The sequence below is a fragment of the Copadichromis virginalis genome, linkage group LG1 (assembly GCF_057382275.1).
Source record: "Copadichromis virginalis isolate Kocher_CV1m ecotype Utaka linkage group LG1, C_Virginalis_male_GT1.1, whole genome shotgun sequence".
Lineage (NCBI taxonomy): Eukaryota > Metazoa > Chordata > Actinopteri > Cichliformes > Cichlidae > Copadichromis > Copadichromis virginalis.
The window spans coordinates 38,141,117-38,163,094 of record NC_140618.1 but is presented as its reverse complement, the minus strand read 5'-3'; the positions used below and the strand labels follow the sequence as shown (position 1 = coordinate 38,163,094).

The following is a 21,978-nucleotide window of genomic DNA, read 5'->3' as shown; positions in this document are numbered from 1 at the left end:
TCTCGTTCCATCTCTCCCCTTCTTTTCTTTTTGCTTCACGTATTTCAAGATATTTCCTCATCTTTGTGCAGCTGCCGACAACATTCGACCAAATGATGAGTCTTTTTATTACTGTATTTATTTTGTCTTGTTCTCAGCACTGCACAGTCAGAGGTGGAGGACTTTTTTTTTTAAATTCATGTTGAGAGGCCGTAATGGAAATAAACATGAAACTGAATCTCCAGCTGCTGAGCAGCTGTGTAGGATTAAAACAATGCAAATAACTCCTCTCCACTTCTTTTCAGGTGTGCCCTTCGTCTGATAAAGTGGGTTTTGATATTGGTAAAAATCATACATGTCATGCACCAGTCTACCACACGTAGACCTCCTCATACAGTAACACACTTCCTCTAGATCCACAAAGTGCAACTCCTAACCTTCTCCATCAGCAAAGCAAACATGGTTAAAAGGGGGTGAAGAGATTTGATTTAGCTTCAACAACTCCTCCCACATCTTTGAGGTCCGCTGGGTATCGTCACTGATTTCTAGAATCGATTCGATTCACAAGGTCCTGAATCGATTCGAATCTGGGAAATTTTTCCATTTACATATTTTTGTATCTATAAAAAGGAAGCTGACACTTTCCAGACTTTATCAAAGGTGTGAGCGTCACAGCAGATGCCATTGTGTCAAAGTAGCTGAAGATAAAACACAGAAAAACATGAAGGTGATTTTCCTGGCCTGGGATTTTATAACAATATTCCACAGTACATCAAAAACGAAAGAAAACCATTAATCAACATATGAACATTACCTCTGAAGTTACAGCGGTTTCATTAGAGTCACTGCTGAGCGTTTTGCATTTTGCATCATTTTAAAAAGTTTAAATTTGTTCAGAAGCCTATTGAAAGGCAGAAATTAGGTTTTCTTTTCGTAAGTAAGTAAAAGGAAAAAAAACATAAAATGAGGGTAAATAAGGGTAGTCTTGTGCGTAACAAGCAAGCGAATAATGCAGAAAACAGATTTCGGGGATAGAGAGAGAGAGAGAGAGAGAGCTGTGCATGAAGTGTGGTGGAAGCAAAACAGCAAAATTCATGACGATGTTTATGTGAAGCGCAGTTTGGCTCTTCAATATTTGGTCAATATTGGGAGATAAAACTAACAGCTTCAGAATCAGCGCATAAAGGGCGTGAACACAAAGCGCGGACCCGCCGAAACATCAGAATCAGCCAGCTGTCGGCTTTCAGCCCCGACCGTGTCCATGCCGTCGGGTGAGAAAGGCGACATCTCACTGATTCTGATCCGCGAGTCCGCGCTTTGTGTTCACGTCTTTGTGCAGAATCCGTGTACCTGCTCTCATTTACTGTTTTAGCTGTTTGGTGGTTGTCAAAATTTTGTGACGTTTCACCTGAGATTCTGGAATTTCGGGCAAAATACATTTATATTAAAAAATCAATTCAGGATTTTAATGAATCGATTTCACGTTATCCAAGCCAGAATCGATTTTAATCGATGAATCGATTATTAAAGCCCACCCCTATACGTCACCTGGTTCAACTGCCTTTCCACTTCATTCTTCTTCTTTCTTCCACCTACACTTCCTGATTCACTAACTGCCCTCCATCCATCCTCCACCGTCTTCCATCAGCTCCGTTCATCTTCTCAACACTCCCTCTTGACTCTTTGGTACATTTCCATCTCCTTGCTTAATCATCCCAACCTGCTGCACAACCTTTCCAGCTCTATCTCATGAAAAAGCCATCGATACAAGTCCTGTGCTCCTTCCTTGGTGTGTTGCCTCCTGTTTTTTTGCTATACGTAACAGACAATTGACAATATTTTTCAGGTACAGAGTTTGTTAGAATTTGTTCTCTAAATGTTTATTTTTACGTTAGTTTCAGTGTTTTTAATTATTTTAATCTGGAGGAACACAAACTGACTGACAGCTGACCTAAAAAAAGGAAGAAATTATGGTTTGATTGTATTTATGTAAAGCATGTTTGTTGACGATTACCCCATCCATCCTTCGATAGGTGCCTACTGAGCCACATCGATGACTTTAATGGAAAAGCCAGACAAGTTTAAGTAAAGGAAGCAGGTCTGAAAGGAGCTAAAGAGGCAGGTTACAGACAAACTCCAGTAAAATGTGCACAAACATCTCACTCTCCTGAGCCCTCCACTCACCGAGCTCAGCCATGGGCACCGTGGGTGGCACGTCTCTGTTGCTGAAGGAGCAATATGGAAAAAAGCCGTTACTGGATCCATAGTCGCACAGGGGCTCCGGTTTGATGCCATTAATATCAAGTCCGGATTGATCCGGAGACGGCTGGATATCCAAGTAGAACCCCCCACCACCTCCTTCCCCTCCTCCTGCAGAGTCTCCCTGTTTGTGGAGGAAAAGATTGACGTAGAAAACACAGGAAATATTGTTGAGTTTATAAACTGTCCTGAAAATAGAGACAACAAACCTTAGATGACAAAGATCCGCCTTCAGGCGAGTTCTGTTCCACGTAATGTCCCCCCTCATCAGGTAGCTCTGTGAGGCCGGTGGAGGACAGGGTGTAGTGAGAGGACAGCGACTCGGACTCGACTGGACTCGGGCTGCCGAGGCTGGGATGGGACAAGAGGTGGTGACCTTGTTGCTGCTGCTGCTTGAGGCGGTGCTTCTGCACCTCCGCGTACAAACTGTCCCGCTGCTTTTTAGACATGCGACCAAACTTTACAGCTGAGGAGAGAAGGAAAGGATTTCAGTTAGCCACCTGACAGAGAATGAAGACCTGGGAACAATGAAACAAAAACATGCTGATTTCTGTGACAGTTCAGCCAAAGTGAAAGCTAGCCGTTATGGTTTCAGAGGCGGAGCACTCATTCGCTTAACAAGACTCACCACCAGTGTTCAAGTAGAGCTGACATTGATTAGCCTCCTTATCTGCCTTCATACTAGATCACCAAGCTGACAGAAACGTAGGATTTCATACACTTCACCCGTTACAATCCAGCAGAGACCTCGTGAGAGCAAGTCAGTCCCAACAGACGCCCATGTTAACTGTGGATAGTGTCAGCCTTGAGTAATATTCTAGATGGGATTGTTTGAAATTTCTCATTCACCTAAATATTGAAGTTAGGGGAGTGGCATCTTTGATCGAACAGCCGTCTGCAAATCTACACCTTTATGCTGCAGACATGAGTCCAACATTACAGAACATCTCATTGTAGAAAACAGAAAGAAATTACACAGACACTGAAACTATATCATATCCTACACTGGTTCATATGTAGTGCTTTTCTAGTCTAAAACAAAAGTTTTTTCATGTAATAACAACATAAAAAATCTATATGATATCAAAATAGGGATGCACTGATACCAATATTGGTATCGGGTATCAGGCCGGTACGGTATAATGTGTGTGTACTCATACTTGTAAAGTTAACCGATGCCAACTTATTTCATGAGTCAGAGGGTGGCTTGTCATTTCTGTTGCAATTTTTTAGATTGGCCGCTGGGGGGACATGTCGTGCTAAACAAGAGCAGGGTTAGGCGAGTGAGGCTGGCGGGTCCAGATAAAAAAAAGAAAACTGGAGGCTGCTGTAGCTATGCTAAACAAAAGGTCAGCCGTGTGGACTTACCTATAATATGTGAAGATGACAGAAGCAAGGCCGGTAAGGTGTCCAGGGGAGGGAATCGTTCAATACAAGCAGTTTAATAAAAGATCTGAGGACACATCATGCACCGAGTTCGCTAAGGCTAACGCAAGACCAGAACAGCCAACTTTAACTCAGGTTTTGGAAAAGCAACGACTTATTGATTTTATTCCAAACAGAAGTGTTTATTTATTATTCTGAAAGCTGGAGACAGAGCCAAATAGTTCACTGATATTTTGTTGAATTACAATGTGGACACTTGTAATTCAATAATTTAACAGAAGTGCTTATTTTTCACTTGAAACTTTATTTTTGTGGTCATTTTTATTATTATTTTAGAGAATAAAATAAAACTGTCTTCCAATTCATTGCATTTTTGTGTGTGTGTGTGTAGTAGAAGTATTGGTAAGTACTCAGATCCAAGTATCGGTATAGTATAGATTTGAAAAATTTGTTATCATTGCATCACTATATCAAATATATATTTTTCATTTACATTTTATGAATTAACTGGATCAGAGTCAGGGTTAGGGTTAACATACACATACAGCACACAGTTGTTGTACTTCAGGGTTATTCTGGACATAGAGGTGGGTTCGATATGTTCGTAACGTGTAGATCTGCTGTGCATGTGTTTGCCTTACCGTCTCGGGACATGCCCACAGCGAGACATTTCTGCAGACGGCAGTGCTGGCAGCGGTTTCGGCTCGTTCGGTCGATCAGACAGTTTTTCTGGCGAGGACACGAGTAGGTGGCGTTACTCTGCTGACTACGCCTGAAGAAACCCTGAGAGAGCACAAAAGAGTTCTATTAAAATCATTGTTTTCATACCAAAATATCTCTATGATTGATCACTGAAACAACAGTCAAGCCTTCATGTTTGTGCTCATGTTGGAGATCATAGAGGCAAAGGATGAAATGTGCGTCACTGTGAGACCTTCCCCCAGTATAAAAACATCAAATCTGGTTACTCTTTGCTTTACAATCTTTTGGCATCTTCAGTGCACTCATGGAGCTACAATTCAAAATGGATTTCCTGAAGGATGCACAGCCCCACTATCACTTACCATTAGGGATGGGCACCGGTATCCGGTGCCATGATGGCACCGGTTCTGACATCAACGGTAGTAACCAGACCGAAAAGCAGCGCACATTTCGGTGCTTTATTTTGGTGCTTTTTTTTTTCCTGAGGTGTCATACACTTTGGATTCTAGCCAATCATTTTACCTTTCCAAGGATAGTAGGCGGGCCCAGGTACGTACGTTCTTTTATGCAGAGCTACAGATTAAAAATGCCCAAGGCGAAGCAGTCAAAAGTCTGGCTGTACTTAACAGCAAAAGATGCAAACTCAGCAGCCTGCAACAAGTGCTTTAAGGTGATACTGTGCAAAGGAGGTAACTCCTCGAATCTGATGAAACACCTGGCGATGCATAGCGTTTTTTTTAAAAGCTGAGAAATGCGCCATATTTGATAGACCTCACACCGTGCACATCTACTGCCGGTGTGGTGCCTGTTATCGGTCCCGGAGTTAGCAACATCCCCCAAGAACCCGAAGAGTAGAGTCCTGACCCCTAGCCCTGCCAGTGTAGCAGAAATGATGACGGATGATAATGGCAGCAGCAGCCGTTCTTCTCTGGGTCAGTAGCTTAATGTTGTTCGTGTGTAATTTACGTTGAGTAGGCTAACCAAGTTATTAAATTAATGCACTTAAGGTGAACTAGCAAATACCGTCATACTGTAGTTACATGCGGCTGTCTTCTTGTTTGATGGCAGATGCTCCCTTCACCCTGGCCAAAAAGGCTAAAATGACCAAAGAAAAAGTGGGAAACAGCTAAACATGAGAGGTTTTTGGACAAAGTTGGTGTTTTTTTCCCCCCCCATTGATTAAGCACTGCTTCCAGCCAAGAGTGATGCAATAAATCCCCTATAGCTGCAGAAAAGGCTAACATTGTTATCTTTTAACAAACATACTGAAAAACATAGATAAAATCAAGTCTTTCACAAACACGTGTAATGAATGACAAAAATATTCTTCATAACAAAAAGTAATAAGAAAAAATTCAATTTGAGAAAAAGAAACGTTTTTTTTTTACATTTTTCTGCAATGATAAACTAATCCAGACTGCAATGACCAAAGAGACAAATGCTTTAGACTATCATCAGAGTCTGGGGGACTGTCTAGGGTACAGGGGGTTGTCTTGTGTTGCACTCTGGAGTCCAGAGCACAATGCAAATGTGACTTCCACACAAGGACTGGAGCTACTGTGAGATTTTGTAGAAATATAAAATAGAACAAAACTAACCAACCTACCAGCATAAAAACTGAACTAAATTACAGGCCTCTAAACTGCCTCCCTAGGACTGCTTTTTAGTATTTACAATATAGTTAGAATATTTGTAATATGTACAAAGTTACTAATCTAACATTCCTAGACTTAAAACACTTGTTCACACAACACTACATTTCACTCTCTGAAACATACACAGAGCACGGTCTGGTTGAAATATGGAAGTATGTGAAGCCAAGGCGGTCTCATCAGTCTCCAATCATATTAAGAGCCACGGCTCCTCTTCATCAAAGCCAGTTATCTTGTCAAAACTCAGCTTAAAGTTGCCGCTTCCAGGCTCCAACTAATGGCCACTGGTTGATTTAGAGTCATCCTAATCCTAACCCTATTTTTTAAATTCATCTTTAATATTAATTTGTTGTTTTTTCAACCCTATGCTTTTTTTTTTTTTTTAAAGCAAAGGATTAGGCTTTGGAGCTGGAACTGGAGCTGAGGCTGGGGTTGACATCATCACTGATGATGACGATATCTTGGCCAAGACATCCAAGTTAGACAATTGTTAGAGAAGTGTGGGGACGGCCCCTTCCTGTTCCAACATGACTGTGTACAAGTACACAAAGCAAGGTCCATGAAGACATAAACAAAGAAGAACTTGACTGGCCTGCACAGAGTCCTGACCTCAACTTTTGGGATGAGCGCAGACTGTGAGCCAGGGCCAGGCCTTGTCATGCTACATCAGTGTCTAACCTGATGTAGCATTCCTCCTTTCGATTCCAGAAGAATGTTCAAAAATTCCCATAAACATGGTGGAAAGCCTTTCCAGAAGAGTTGAAGCTGTTACAGCTGCAAAGGATGAGGCACATCCCGTCAAACTCTTTGGGTTAAGAAATGAATGTCACTGTGTGAAGGCAGATGAGCAAATGCTTCACAATATAGTGTTCATTGGATGTCCAACAACAGTAACAACAACAAACAAACCGTATCCACCCGTGTACCTCTGTATGAGCCATTTTACAGAGTAATGGCAGACTGGCCTATTAGCATATACAGAGAAATTGGTAAACCAAGGAGCGCAAAGGCTATCAGATGACAAACACATGAAAGTTATTTCTGCTAGCTTCAGTCTGCTTGTCAGCAGCTCACTCTCACAAGCAGTCAGTGAATATATAACAGGCAATGCAGAAATGTGAATGTAATCACAAGGCAAAGACTGGAGACCATGTGCCATGTAGAGCACAAAGAAGCTGTTAACTGTTTATCAACCTGATGGGGGAAAAAAAGCAGAATTTCATTGTATATGCACGATGACAATAAAGTCCTATTCTGTTCTATTCTTTTCTATTTTATTGCATTTTACCTCAAGAAATGTGGGAACCACATAAAACATGTGTGAGAATGCTTTAGAGATGTCAGCATCATAGTTATAGAATAAAAGTCAACATTACCTTCAGCACCATGTAGTGAAAAGGAAACATTCACAGCACTTTGAAAGTGTGAAGAAATACATGAAGCAAACTGGGGTTCAGCCCACGATCACCATATCCCCGGTACGTTTATAGTACCTGTTCACGTTTCCTGATCACACTAGTTTATAGATGCATCACAGATGGCCTATAACCCTTCTTCTCATAGAGCCAATATAGCCTGTATAGATCTGAATGGAAATGCATCAAAATTATAAAATATAAAAATGTCTGTAATTCAAATTATAGTTAAATTAACAAATGATGCCACTCTGTGTCAAGCTCAAGGGAACAGTAGTAACTTTAAAGGGAAAACATTGATTTCTCTCAGATGACATTATGTAATATCATTATGTCATATTAGCAGCAGATCATTTACATCTAACGTGCGACTTAGTGCAGATGTTGTGGTTTGTTTGGAGGCTGCTTCAGCTGCATACTGGCTGTGAAATAAGCCTCCAGCTGTCACATCAGCAGCTGCTGTGGCTGAACACACCTGCCTGTTCACAGAACCGCTCTCACCAGGTAGAATATGGTTTAGAGCCCGATGCTCGTGACTGATGTTTCAGACCAAATTCTGTACGAAACATACAAACGTGCCTGGTCAGGTATGGGTATAAAATCATATTGCAATACATGTAACTACTTTAAACTCAAATGAAAACTGGTTTAACACCACAATAAATGCACTGGTGAGCTGTGCCACATAAAAACGCCAGCGATGGATGATTGCAGAGGCCTTTTCCTGGTTAAAGAAAAAAAAGACAAAATACGGAGGGTTCAAAGTGCAAACTATTCTCAAACATTAATTGTTGCACAGATGTAACAAAGATCTGTCTGTGATTGAACGACTTGGAAAGGCTTATCATTTAAAGCAGGGACATCAAACATGAGCACCGGGGGCCAGAATCCAAACTGACTCATTGGATAACTTTGGACGATGTGAAGGAGGCCGTACATTTTGGACCCTTTACTGTATTTTAGAGTTGGGTTTAACTGAGGTTATAACACGCTCAAATTGACTTTAGCAGACAACGGGAGGGAGGAGGAGCTTACCTTACAGCCTTCACAGGTGATGACCCCGTAGTGGATCCCTGATGATTTATCTCCACAAATCTTACAGGGGATTATTTCAATCTGAGCTGCAGTGGGAAAATAAAGACAGTAGGTCACACACAGAACATCAGAACAGCTGATATATCACAGTTTGTCATGTAGGTTTCATCTATGTGCAAATAAAGGCGTTTTCCACTGGTCCCCACTTAACCGTCCAACTGTCACTACACCTTGTTACATGCGGTATATGAAATGTTTAATTTCAAAGTTGTCCAGCTGTTACAATGTCGAAACCAGACACAATAACAACAAAATGTACCAGTGTGATTTACTGCCACAGCAACATCATGCAACCCCTGGGAATCAGATCTAGTGCAGAACTGCATTACTGGAAGAAATTCAGGACAAAAAAAATAGTCCCAATTAGCTTCATATGAAAGATTGTAAGACCTTAGCAAACACAAGCCTTAAGCTTCTGTGGTCACAGCTGGAAAAAAGAAAGAGGTGCCACCATTTACAAAAGCTAAAGGAGACTTTGAAAATCTCCATGTAAAATGCTGGAGTCGACTCATCTGTCCATCCGGGTGTAGAACAGTGCGCGCTCTCTGCAGTAATCAGGACAGTGTGCTTGTATGGGCTCAAAATGTTTGTACTTGTAAAAAAGATTTGTATGTGTAAAAAAGATTTGTGTGTGTGTAAAAAAGATTTGTATGTGTAAAAAAGATTTGTGTGTGTGTAAAAAAGATTTGTATGTGTAAAAAAGATTTGTGTGTGTGTAAAAAAGATTTGTATGTGTAAAAAAGATTTGTGTGTGCGTAAAAAAGATTTGTGCGTGCGTAAAAAAGATTTGTATGTGTAAAAAAAGATTTGTGCGTGTGTAAAAAAGATTTGTGCGTGCGTAAAAAAGATTTGTATGTGTAAAAAAGATTTGTGTGTGTGTGTAAAAAAGATTTGTGTGTGTGTGTAAAAAAGATTTGTATGTGTAAAAAAGATTTGTGTGTGTGTAAAAAAGATTTGTATGTGTAAAAAAGATTTGTATGTGTTAAAAAGATTTGTGCGTGCGTAAAAAAGATTTGTATGTGTAAAAAAGATTTGTGTGTGTGTAAAAAAGATTTGTATGTGTAAAAAAGATTTGTATGTGTAAAAAAGATTTGTGTGTGTGTAAAAAAGATTTGTATGTGTAAAAAAGATTTGTGTGTGTGTAAAAAAGATTTGTATGTGTAAAAAAAAGATTTGTATGTGTAAAAAAGATTTGTGTGTGGACTTAGCCAAAAAAAACCCTGCAAGTTACAACTACGAATTTTGACCCTATTTTTCTTCCTTTCATCTGATTGGTGAATGTCATGTCAATCACAAATGTAACAATCCAATCAGAGAACAGATGGGTTTGGCTCTCGGAGGGGCGCTTTTTACACACACACAAATCTTTTTTACGCACGCACAAATTTTTTTTACACATACAAATCTTTTTTACAAGTACAAAACCGATTTTCAAGTACAAAATATTTATGACCACATTTTGAGCCCATATGCTTGGTAATCACTGTGCTGAATAATCTGTGTTTGATGGATGTAACTCTGCGATATTTTTATATTAACTCAATATCCTCTGGGACAAATCAAACAAACAGATTTTCTGAACATTTGTAATGTGTAGTCCGAACTATGATAATGTAGTTTAAACATTTCGTCTCACTCTGCTGGGCTCGGCTGGATGTATTTGTGCCAAACACCAGCTGCTAACAAGGAAGTTACAGAGTTAGTTACAGAGCGCCCTCTGGAGGAGCTTTGAAGGGTTGAAGGGTGTTTCTCTTGTCTGTTCTTTACTTCTTTCACTTACTGGCAATTTACCAATACAAAAATATTGGCAAATGTTGTCTAATATCACTCAGGCTCCTGCCAAAATTAGCCCCTAATATTAGGTGAGGAGTTCTTAAGCATTTTACAGGTTACTGTAGAGAGCAGGTACATGCAGCACTGATTAAACTGTAGGAGCTCATCTTTCAGACAGCAGCACAGCTGAAAACTCACTCACTGCATGTATTTATACTCCCAGCACTTTGGAACAGAGTGACAGCTCAGCTCTGAGATGCTATTTTTAGCAGAGCAAAGTTATGTAAGTGAGCAGTCACATTAGCACACACATACACACACACACACAATCACAAGCTTTCTTCACGTAGAGACACAACAAACAAGATGCAGAGAAGAACCGCCTTTGTACAATTATTAGACTACAATTATAGAAGATGGAAACCATCAGGTTTGGTTTAAGTATTTTGATCAGCTTCTTCTTCACCCTGAATTTATTTGAAATAATAAAAAAGACAGATTTATTTACTTATCATAAACCCCAAAATTAATAAAAGGCATAAAGAATGCCTCACTAGGTGAATGAAACTAGGAGTGCAAGAAACATTATTTTTATTATATTTCAATCAATTAAAAAAAACATGAATTCTTAATTGATATGTACAGTTTTGCATATTTACTGAGGCGACCTCTTCAAACGTCTTGTTTTGCTTGAACAACCCCATAATAGTCAGTTCAGTACAAAGAAACAAACACAAAAATGACCATAAAACAACATCAATAAAGCTGTTGCATATTTGTTAGTTCCTTCCAGTGACACACGCGCACACACGACACCCAGCTTGTATGGCGTGACTTCACTCTGCTCCCTCCCTTTACACCTGTATGGCGCTGCAGTCTCTCGCCCCTCCCTTACAGAATGACTGGCCACCTGACCCAGTGAATGAAGGGCTGCACGATCGCTGCTGAACCCAGTCGACCACAGCGGGACTCAGATTAGGAAAATCTCCAACAACCCTCCTAAGCAGAAGCCACTCAGAGGACAAGTGGGGTTTGGACAGTTTGGTCATTTCCACAGAAAAACAAAACAAAACAAAGACTCCATGCAAATATTTAAAATGCAAATGACACATTTTAATTTGTTAGTAGAAGAGTTTAAATGTATTTAAAATGATTTTATAATCTGCACGAGTGTGTACTCATTGATAAATGAGATTTATATCCTTTGTAAACCCAGCATGTATATGCAGGTTTTTCAATTTAAGCAATATAAAACAGAAAGCAGCACAGAAAGAATGTTACAGTGGTTATTTTTTAAAACCATTTTTACTTTAATGAAGTTCTACCATTAATTATTGCTTCAATCTTTATGAGTCGACTACGCACCACAGACCTTTAGCCTGGCAGCGATTACTGAGAGGGACTAGAAAGAGAGAGCACATTTCTCCCACACTGCCTTCCTGTTAAATCCAGAATTCAAAATCCTGCTCCTCACATACAAGGTCTTAAATAATCAGGCCCCATCTTATTTTAATGACCTTGTAGTACCATATCACCCTATTAGAGCACTTCGCTCTCTTACTGCAGGCTTACTTGTTGTTCCTAGAGTATTTAAAAGTAGAATGGGAGGCAGAGCCTTCAGTTTTCAGGCCCCTCTTCTGTGGAACCAGCTTCCAGTTTGGATAAAGACTTTCCTTTTTGGTAAAGCATATCGTTCAGCTTATAGATCAGGTGACCCTGAATCCTCCCTTAATTATGGTACAATAGGCCCAGGCTGCTAGGGGATTCCCATGATGCACTGAGCCTTCCTTTTTCACTGACCATGTGTTTCTACACCACTCTGTAATTCATTAAGAATTATTATTAATCCCTGGTTGTCCTCTGCAGCATGTCTTTTTGTCCCTCCCCTCAATACACAACTGGTCGTGGCAGATGGCCCAGCCCGGCCCCACCCCGCCCCTCCCTGAAACTGGTTCTGCTGCAGGTTTCTTCCTGTTAAAAGGAAGATTTTCCTTCCCACTGTCACCAAAATCCTTACTCACAGGGAGTTGTCTATTTTGGGGGTTTCCCTATTTAAGGTCTTGTAAGGTCTTTACAATATTAAGCGCCTTGAGGTGACTGTTGTTTTTGCTTTGGCGCTACATAAATCAAATTGATTACAGGCCAAATAAACAATGTGGTTAGGTTTGGGTTGATGCAGGTGGAATTGAAGGCTGACAGAAACAACAACTTCATTGCCCATCTAATGGTATTAAAACAGGGGTGAAACTTAATGTGTTCACACACATGTCATATTTCCTTTACTGTACTGCTAAGTCCACAGAGGTTTTGTCTTTCTACAGACCTGGAAAGTGCTGGAAAGTTCTCAGTTATGTATTAAGATAACTTTTATGAGCAGCATTCATCCTTCATCATCTTAATACAAATCAAATCCAGCACAAACACAATCAGTGTGGTAAGGTCACCATAGAAAGGGACAATCTCAAAACCCACAGTTCAATGGATGGGCTTACCACCCATTGATCACACCCGATCACCAGCTTCAGCTCAGAGTGCATACAGCTGTCAGCGCTCCCCCGAACAGTACACCAACCACATGATTCTTAGAAGCCCAAAGGTAGCGCTTCTCAAGTCCTTGGAAATGCACAGGAAGCCCTCAAACCAGATGTTATATGTGGTAAACTCAGCAGCTCATAAAGTAGTGGTTAGCGTGAGCAGACGCATCAGTGGAGTGTGAACAAGATGTTACTCTGTGACCACACGACACTGCAAGCTGTTTGTACTTTAAGTGTTTAAAGTCCATCGAGACACTTTTGTAAAAAACAAAAACAAACACTTGTCATGTGACTCGCTGGTTTTAATAACTGAACTTCGCTACGTTTAGTCAGAGAGAGCCAACTCTACAGGAGGTATGATGTGCTTTCAAATATACAATGCATTTAGAAAACACATAACTCGAAGCACATAACAGGCAGGACCAGTGATCCTGATGAATATTCAGTCTGAATCACGGCTGAGCTAATTAATCATTTCCATCTTCACTTTTTCTAGATTAACACCACTCTGTCCGTACAGCTGGGATTAGAGGCAAGTAGGACAAATTAAAAGCTAATTATTATAATGCTATGCAGAAGGGTTGCTTTTTTTAACTTGCAATACTGATTAAATGTTTAAAACATGTGGCAGCATTGCTCATAGCAAAATTAAATAAAGCACTGATAATATTTACAGGGTCAAATTTCACAGGTAAAGGTTTTATAACAGATCTAACTCGCAATGCTGGGAAATATCATTGAGGGGAGGGCTACATGGGGATGGAAAAGGGCCAAACAGACCTGAAAGGGTATCACAACAGATTACAGAAAGCTCTCAAAGAGAAAGGAATAGTTGGACCGAATGTGGCACATCTGCATTTTCTGAGCCTCGGCTAAGGTTAAGCCTCGCAGTGTTCTACCTTATGTTCACATAGGAGACACTCATCCACATAAAAGTGTCTCCTATTTACACTGTGACTAGTTACCAGATACATGCTGCACAAATAATTTGGCTAACACTGCTCTTCGTTATTATTTGAGAAAGCGACTGTTCGCTTATACTACCTATTTTTGCTTAATATCAACACCATTGATAACACCGATTATCTGCCATGATCATGTTAGCTGGCAAACCATGTTTGGCAAGCTAGCGAAGTCAGCTACACACTGAATGAATCAGAGCCTAAGGGTGGCACCAATATATCTGAGTTACAATAAATGAGTACAGGTAATATAAGGGGTCAAAATGTACCAAAATGTGACAACAGCTTAATGAAAAACCACCTGCATTACAAATGATGAACAAATGATGACTCGGACTGCAATATAACTGTCCACGAACATGTCCTCAAGGCTTTTTATTCAAGTCTACGTGATTTTTTTTTCTTTAAGCAGAGTTCTACAAACAACTCAATTCAATTCAGTTTTATTTAGGGCTGCTCGATTATGGCAAAAATCATAATCACGATTATTTTCACTGAAATTGAGATCTCGATTATTTGACGATATTTATTTAACCCTTTAAGACCTACTATAGAACCAAGTCCGCCAGAGCATATATTTTTTTTGTTACATGTTGTAGTGCCATTTGTGGGAGCATTTCAAGTTGCTATACAACTGTTATAGCCCATATTTTAATAATATATATGCATTAAGTATATAGTAACTACATTACTTGCAAAAAAGTGCAATAAACTACAAAAGAATTGAAAATCGTTTTTGTTTTGTTTTTACATATATTTCTACTTGGAGAAATTTAAGAGGCTTATCCCTCAAAACTTTAAATACAAAAAAGTTGCACAAAATAGTTTACAACAACAGGAAATTTATTTTGAGTGTCTTCATAGTTTTATTTTGGAGATACACCAATTTTTATATACTGCAGGAAAAACGAAAAAACAATCCTTTGATGCAAATTAGCAAAGAAAACAGCATGTGCATCAAAATAAACTATTTCCAGCAATGCAATTCGAGTTCTAAGCTTCCCAGAAACTATTCAGAAAAGTCAAAGATGACCAGTATAGGCTTTTAAGGCCTACAAGTAAAAAACTACATTTTCTGCAAAATGGTGTCACTTCCGGTTTCGGCCAGGAAATGGCGGACATGCGATAGTTCGCGCTGACGTCTGTTTCACTGTAGGAAGTTGTTGGGTCTGTGTTTCCACAAGCCTCGCTAATTCTAGAGACTTATTCATCATGAAAAAAACAAGACAGTCGATCGATCGATTATTTGCGCAAGGGAGGCCTCGTCTGTGTCCACCACGAAAATGACCCCCAGGATCTGACCTCCTCCTGCTACCTTTTATTGAGAGACAGTTCACACAAAACACGTCAGAACAAAGCCACGCCCCCTTGGTTCTAAGACAAAGCATTTTATGTACATGTGTGAACTTCTGTAAGAGTGTGTGTGTGTGTGTGTGTGTGTGTGTGTGTGTGTGTGTGTGTGTGTGTGTGTGTGTTTTATGTGAGAATGTGTGAGTGTGTGTGTGTGTCAGACCTCCTGCTGACCAAAGGGTCGTAAACCCAGGAAGTTTACATCAAAAGAAACAGATCTTTGAGCCTGCTACAGCCACAACTTAGCAACTGCTAACTGCAACTCCTTCCTCTGCTTCGCTTTCCCTGTTTTACCTGCTACACTTACAGCTATTCTTTCTACAAGCATTTTACACTTAACTTCCACTAATGTCCCTTCAAATCCATATTTTTCACACCAACAACCTACATACTGCGTGCTGCCCGGTGAAAATTTCTCCATAAATTTTACATCCCCTTCTAAGGCAGACTTACACATTTTATTCCCCATTACAAGACAACAATCAGCCACACTCACGCAGACCACGTCTGGCCCGCACACACACACAACATAGGCCTATCGCTTGCGTCTGCACACACAGCTAGCGCTCTCTGTTGAAAACTCTCAAACGCCCCATATGGCGGAGAATTCAACCTTCGGACACTCTCTAACGCCCCAAATGGCGGAGATTCTGGACTCTCTTCACGGCGGAGTCACCGAACCTAGGTTATCTCTACGCCCCACACGGCGGAGAAGCCTGCGTCTCTCTCACGCGGCTAGCGCGCTCCCGTACCTGCAGTCAACGCAGGGTCACGTAGCTGCTCTCTAAGGCCTTCTGTACTCACTGTTTGTTTACGTTCATGGGAAGAGTCTCTGGATCCCGTCAATCGTCATCCATCCCGAGAGGAGGTCAGGCGCAAACTTCCCGGCCTGGTGACAAAGCAAAGTGAAACACCAGGGCTTTACGTCAATCATCCCAGACGTTGCGGTGGCGTCCTCTCCCTCTCCTCGGTGGATGCAATGTGTTCGGCTCCGGCTCGAAGGACCAAATAAATGTTGGGTCTGTGTTTCCACAAGCCCCGCTAATTCTAGAGACTTGTTCATCATGAAGAAAACAAGACAGTCGATCGATCGATTATTTGCGCAAGGGAGGCCTCGTCTGTGTCCACCACGAAAATGACCCCCAGATCTGACCTCCTCCTGCTACCTTTTATTGAGAGACAGTTCACACAAAACACGTCAGAACAAAGCCACGCCCCCTTGGTTCTAAGACAAAGCATTTTATGTATATGTGTGAACTTCTGTAAGAGTGTGTGTGTGTGTGTGTGTGTGTGTCAGACCTCCTGCTGACCAAAGGGTCGTAAACCCAGGAAGTTTACATCAAAAGAAACAGATCTTTCAGATAGGATGTATCTACAATAAAACCTCCCCCAGCTTAGAGTGGTTGGAGAGGTGGTCAGGATCAAAGGAATGGCTTTGATCCTACTGCTTGAACTAAGACTGTACAAATTTAAGAAACACAATGGCAACATTCAACAATTAGACTTAACAGAAGTGTTACGAACAGCTGATCGGATCGGCAAAGCGTGTTTCTGGAATATTATGTTTTTGTTCCTGCAAGCGCTTTTTATGCAATTTTTGCAAAGCTTTATGTGGAAGGAAACCATGACCTAGGACAAGCTGATGGCATAAGATGCAAGTACAACTCCTCTGGTTTCATATGCAAAACAAATTATTGCGCTAGCTTAGACGGTTCAGGTTCTACAGGGATTTAAAAATAGTTACACAAAATGGAGCGTGCTGCTCTGACCAGCTTTAAAGGGTTAACAATAACAATGTATTGAATAATGACTTTAAAAAATAATATAAAATAGTGTGCAACACCACTGAAGTTTTTTTCACCTCTCTTTTCAACCAACGGCAGTCACTCTCCTCTCCAAATAACTTCTGCTTAGCTTTCCGAGCTTCCCTCGGGTCCTCTTAATTAGCGGTCTCAAACCTTTTTTGCGCCACGGACCGGTTTATGCCCGACAATATTTTCACGGACCGGCCTTTAAAGTGTCGCGGATAAATGAGGGAGGGGCTAATAATCGGCTCAGTCATTTTTAATGATCGTTGAAAGCCCAGATCGTAATCGTGATTAAAATGCGATTAATTGAGCAGCCCTAGTTTTATTTATATAGTGCCAAATCACAACAACAGTCGCCTCAAAGCACTTTATATTGTACAGTAGATCGTACAATAATAAATACAGAGAAAAACCCAACAATCACATGACCGCCTATGAGCAAACACTTTGGCGACAGTGGGAAGGAAAAACTCCCTTTTAACAGGAAGAAACCTCCGGCAGAACCAGGCTCAGGGAGGGGAGGGGCCATCTGCTGCGACCGGTTGGGGTGAGAGAAGGAAGACAGGATAAAGACATGCTGTGGAAGAGAGACAGAGATTAATAACAGATATGATTCAATGCAGAGAGGTCTGTTAACACATAGTGAGTGAGAAAGGTGACTGGAAAGGAAAAACTCAATGCATCATGGGAATCCCCCGGCAGCCTACACCTATTGCAGCATAACTAAGGGAGGATTCAGGGTCACCTGGTCCAGCCCTAACTATATGCTTTAGCAAAAAGCAAAGTTTGAAGCCTTATCTTAAAAGTAGAGATAGTGTCTGTTAGGGGTGGGCGGTATAAACGATATAAATTTGGCCAACTGTAGAGATTTTGACAATACCACGATAGCGCATGTTGATGGTGTCATCAAGTTGCGCCCGTTTTGGTCGAAAGCATTGCAGCAGCTAGCAACAACATCATCTACCAATTATGCCGGGCGACAGTAATAGCAAAGAGACAAAGCACTTTTGGAAGATGGGGAAAGCCGAAAACTGTGCTTCCTCCACTTCCGTACCATTGATTCCTTAACCGCTGAATTCTCTCGCAGCTGCTCTATTCCCATGTTGTTGCAGTATACTAATGACTAACCTTGTATTGTGGATGGATTATCTCAGTTGTTCTCCTGACTGAAGTTTGGTCCATTTACAGCATCCTGCCATGCAATTGCATTTGTCCCTAACCACCAAAAACCCTCACGTTAATTTTTATCGAGTGGAAAAAGGTTAGCGGCCATCCTTCAACTTCACTGTGCTAATGTTATGCTAACATAGCTGTTTTGCTAGCAATCACGTAGCACATCATTTTAAACCAGCTAGCCGAACTTCAGTAACCTTACGAACGTCACTGCTGTTTAGTTTTCCATCTTCATTTATGTTGGAAGTGATAGCAGAGCTGTACTTTTTAATTTTTTCAGAAATCTCTCAGTCAGAATATGCTATATCATGTTTAGGTGGAAACTAGCGAGCTAACTTCCTGCTAACTTCTAACTCTGTTACATCTAATAAATTCTGTTTTTATGGATGCCTGGATGTGAAACTGAATTGTTACACCTGGTAAAGCAGCAACACTAATCATTTTATTAAAGATGAAAGAATTTAGAAAGTTTGTAACTCTCAGTGATGCCGCAGTGTTCGTTTGGGACCTGAAGCAGACTGAGTTTTGGACCCTGATTACTCCGCGAGGCTCCTTGCTACGGCAGCTGTAATGCTCCGGGAATCCATCAAGCGGTGCGGCTTCGTAGCTTAGCAAAGTCAGACTAAAACATTTTTGACAAATTTCTGCACCTGTGTACTACATAAAATCGGTTCGAGGTCAGTGAGCACAACCAGAATTCACAGAAGGCGCATTGTCAATTTTTGAGAAAATTAAAGGAATTTAAGTGTGCCTTATAGTGTGTAAAATACGTTACAGAGAAGAGAAGAATATATCGCGATATATATCGTTACCATACATGCTTCAAATTATACCGCGATATGGATTTTAGGCCATATCGCCTAGCCCTAGTGTCTGTCTCCAAAATCCAAACTGGAAGCTGGTTCCACAGAAGAGGGGCCAGAAAACTGAAGGCTCTCCCTCCCATTCTACTTTTAAATACTCTAGGAACAATAAGTAAGCCTGCAGTGTGAGAACGAAGTGCTCTAATAGGGTGATATGGTACTACAAGGTCATTAAGATAAGATGGGGCCTGATTATTTAAGACACAAGATGGGCTTTACGTCTACCAACAACTGCTCACACTGCCAAACCAATTCACCGGACAATTATATCCATGCTCTTTGGTTCTGTCCACCAGTTCAGAAGTTTTGGCGCGAGATATGTGAGGACTTATCGAAGTGTCTGAAATGTAACATTCCAACTTCCCCCCTTAGTGTGTTTGTTGGGCAGCTTAGATAATGTCACTTCAGAAAAGAATATCGCCCATATGGTTTTCACTGCCCTATGCATAGCCAAGAAAACAGTCCTCATGAACTGGAAAAATAAAAATAATCTTAATTCTAACCAATATAGAAATTATCTATTAGATTACATTAGTCTTGATACAGCCTCTGCCACCACATCAGATCAATTGCTCTGGGCCCCTTTGATCAGCTCCATCACCTAGTGGGGGTGGGGGGGTCATAGTTTGGTCCCGCCTTCACTGTTGTGATTGGTGTGGGGGTAGGGACAGGCTTAGGGCGTCGGGGGGTTCCCCGGAGGTATCTTCCTTGGGGGGCTCAACCCGGGGTAGCGGTCATGTCCGGTTAGGGGCTCTGTTGGCTCTCAGGTGACTGTTTCCTCGCGGCTGCGTGCAGCGGGGCTAGGGGAGGGTCTGTGCTGACAGACGTGAGTTACTGACCTGGTAGCCTGGCTGCCCCTGGGTGGGTCCGGGATGGGCGTGAGGTTCTGGGGGCGCTCCGTCTCTGGGCTGGGGCCTGGGCCGGGCCTCGGGGGCTTGGGTCCTGGTTGGTGTGTTGCCGGGGTTGTGGGCGGGTGGGTGCATGGGGGCCCAGTCCTGGAGCAGGGTGCCGCCGGTGCATCGAGCCACCTGGAGGGCTCTTCAACTGGTGGGGGAGATTGTCACATCTTGCAGGAGCTTTCCTCTCTTCAGGAGCTCTCTCTGCAGGAGGGGGAGATACAGGAGAGGTGGAGGAAGATCTCAGCCTGGGTGTTTATAGTCTTATGTAGTCTGGAAGATGAGTGGATGGTGGGGTGGGTGCAGTTTTCTCTGTGGTGGGGTTGGGTGGACTGTCCCGGGCTCTGTGGGGCCGGGAGGCGCTGCTGCACTGGGCCCCGGTCTGGATGGGCCTGGGCCCCCTTTCCCTGGCGGGTCGCGGAGTATGGGGGTGCCTACTGGGGTCAGCGGGGGAGCTGGCCCCAGGGAGGGGTCACTTGCCCCTCCCTTCCTTCCCTCCCCATCTCCAGCTGCCTCCCTCTTCCTGCTCCACCACAACCACCCACACATGCAGGACCTTGGAGTAGGGGTATGTCACCAGGGTGCAGAGGAGGCTACCCCCCCCTCTGTTCCCTTCTGGCTGCCTCTGCCTCAATTTTATCCCACAACTTAGACATTCACATTACTCACACTCTCATTACACATACATATAGGATCTTGGGGGTGGGCACAATACACGGAATCCAAAGTACCATCAGGGTGTACACCTCACCCCTGGCGTCGTCGCCCACCTCTCAATTTTAAATACACGTAGACATTGAGGGCTAGCAGGAGGGACCATGCGTTTACCTGCTGCTCTCTGGCAGGTAGCTCCATGCCCTCCTGGGTTTTAAATGCACCTTAGAACACACATGCATCAACACTACAATGAGCGGGTGGAGGGAGGTTTGGAGTCTTCTCTCACCCCCATTCTCTGCGGCCTGCTGGAGCGGGGGGGCTGGGAGGAGGAGTTGGCCGTCCGACTGCGGTCTGGAGTGTGGGGCCTCCCTGCTGCTGCCGAGTCGGGGCGGTCTGCCTCCCCCCACCGCAGGGAAAAGGGTAACACCACCTGGGTCTGGGTGCAGTTCCCCCCTCCAGGGGCAAGGGTACCTAGACCCGGTTTGTAGAGTACGCTTGGGGAGTGTGATCGTGTGTACAGCGTCTCTTTATGTCTGTCTCCACGTTGGTTGAGTGTGGAGTAAGTGCATATGAGAGCATGAGGGTGGGAACGGATGTTTGTATATGTGTGTGCCTGTATGTCTGTGTCTATATGTCAGGTTGGGTGTCAGGCGCCACCTCTCTGGGGACATCTTAGGCCCTCCAAGGTTTGGAGGCCTATCTCCCCCTTCCACCACTTCCCCTGCCAGTGGCGGACTCCCTCAGACATCGGTGCGTTGGTGGATCTTTGTGTCCGGGGATGGGCGTCCAGGTACACACCGGTTCACTCCTTGGCGGCCGCTTATCGGGGCCTGGAGCCTGGGGCTCGGTCGGGCCACTTCGGAGGTGGGGTGCCCCCGGCCTCTCGGCCTGGGGCTCGGTCACTCAGGCACGGCTGGCTGCCGGCGGAGCTCACGGGCGCATCACTGCAACTTCCCCTGGCTTCTGCTCCGCGGCTGCTGAGTGAGCCCTCATCTGGGACTCTCCTCAGCTCTTTCTGGGACAGTGGCGCGGCTGCCCCTCTGTTGGTCTTCCTTGGTCTCTTGTGTTCTTGGGGCCTCTGGATGTCTGGAGTTTTGATCTCCTCCATACCTGCTTCATGCCCTGGAGGACGGGGCTGTGGCCCCCCCACACCCTCTAGCAGATCATTACTTGAAGGAACCTTTTAAAAAAAAAAAAAAAAAACAAGCGCGTCCATGCTCACAAGTGTACACACGGGTGATCACACCCACAAACTACACCCTTTTTGGCTCCTACCTCAAAAAGCACACTGTGTTCTGTTGATCTTATGTGCTGCACAATAATGTTTAATATTTAGTATTTACTGTCATATTCCCATATATCATTGTGATGTTGTTTATTCTATTACTCTTGTTCTCTTCTGCTTGTTTTCTTTTTTCTTTCTCAGCAGGTGATCCAGGTGATTGATATATGAATTTTTTTTTTTTTTTTTTTT

The 21,978-nt window shown here is 42.7% G+C and overlaps 1 protein-coding gene across 2 annotated transcripts in view; it reads right to left on the bottom strand.

The window, feature by feature from the left end:
* Nucleotides 1–21,978, bottom strand: part of LOC146719220 (nuclear receptor ROR-alpha A-like) — a 171,517-nt gene that overhangs the window by 10,365 nt on the left and 139,174 nt on the right. For both annotated transcript variants that reach the window (XM_085461793.1, XM_085461802.1), the window contains 4 exons: nt 8,429–8,514; nt 4,266–4,407; nt 2,448–2,704; nt 2,164–2,362 (listed from right to left, as the gene is read on the bottom strand). In XM_085461793.1, the coding sequence (XP_085317919.1) occupies nt 2,164–2,362; nt 2,448–2,704; nt 4,266–4,407; nt 8,429–8,514 (684 nt within the window). The remainder of the gene's footprint in view (nt 1–2,163; nt 2,363–2,447; nt 2,705–4,265; nt 4,408–8,428; nt 8,515–21,978) is intronic.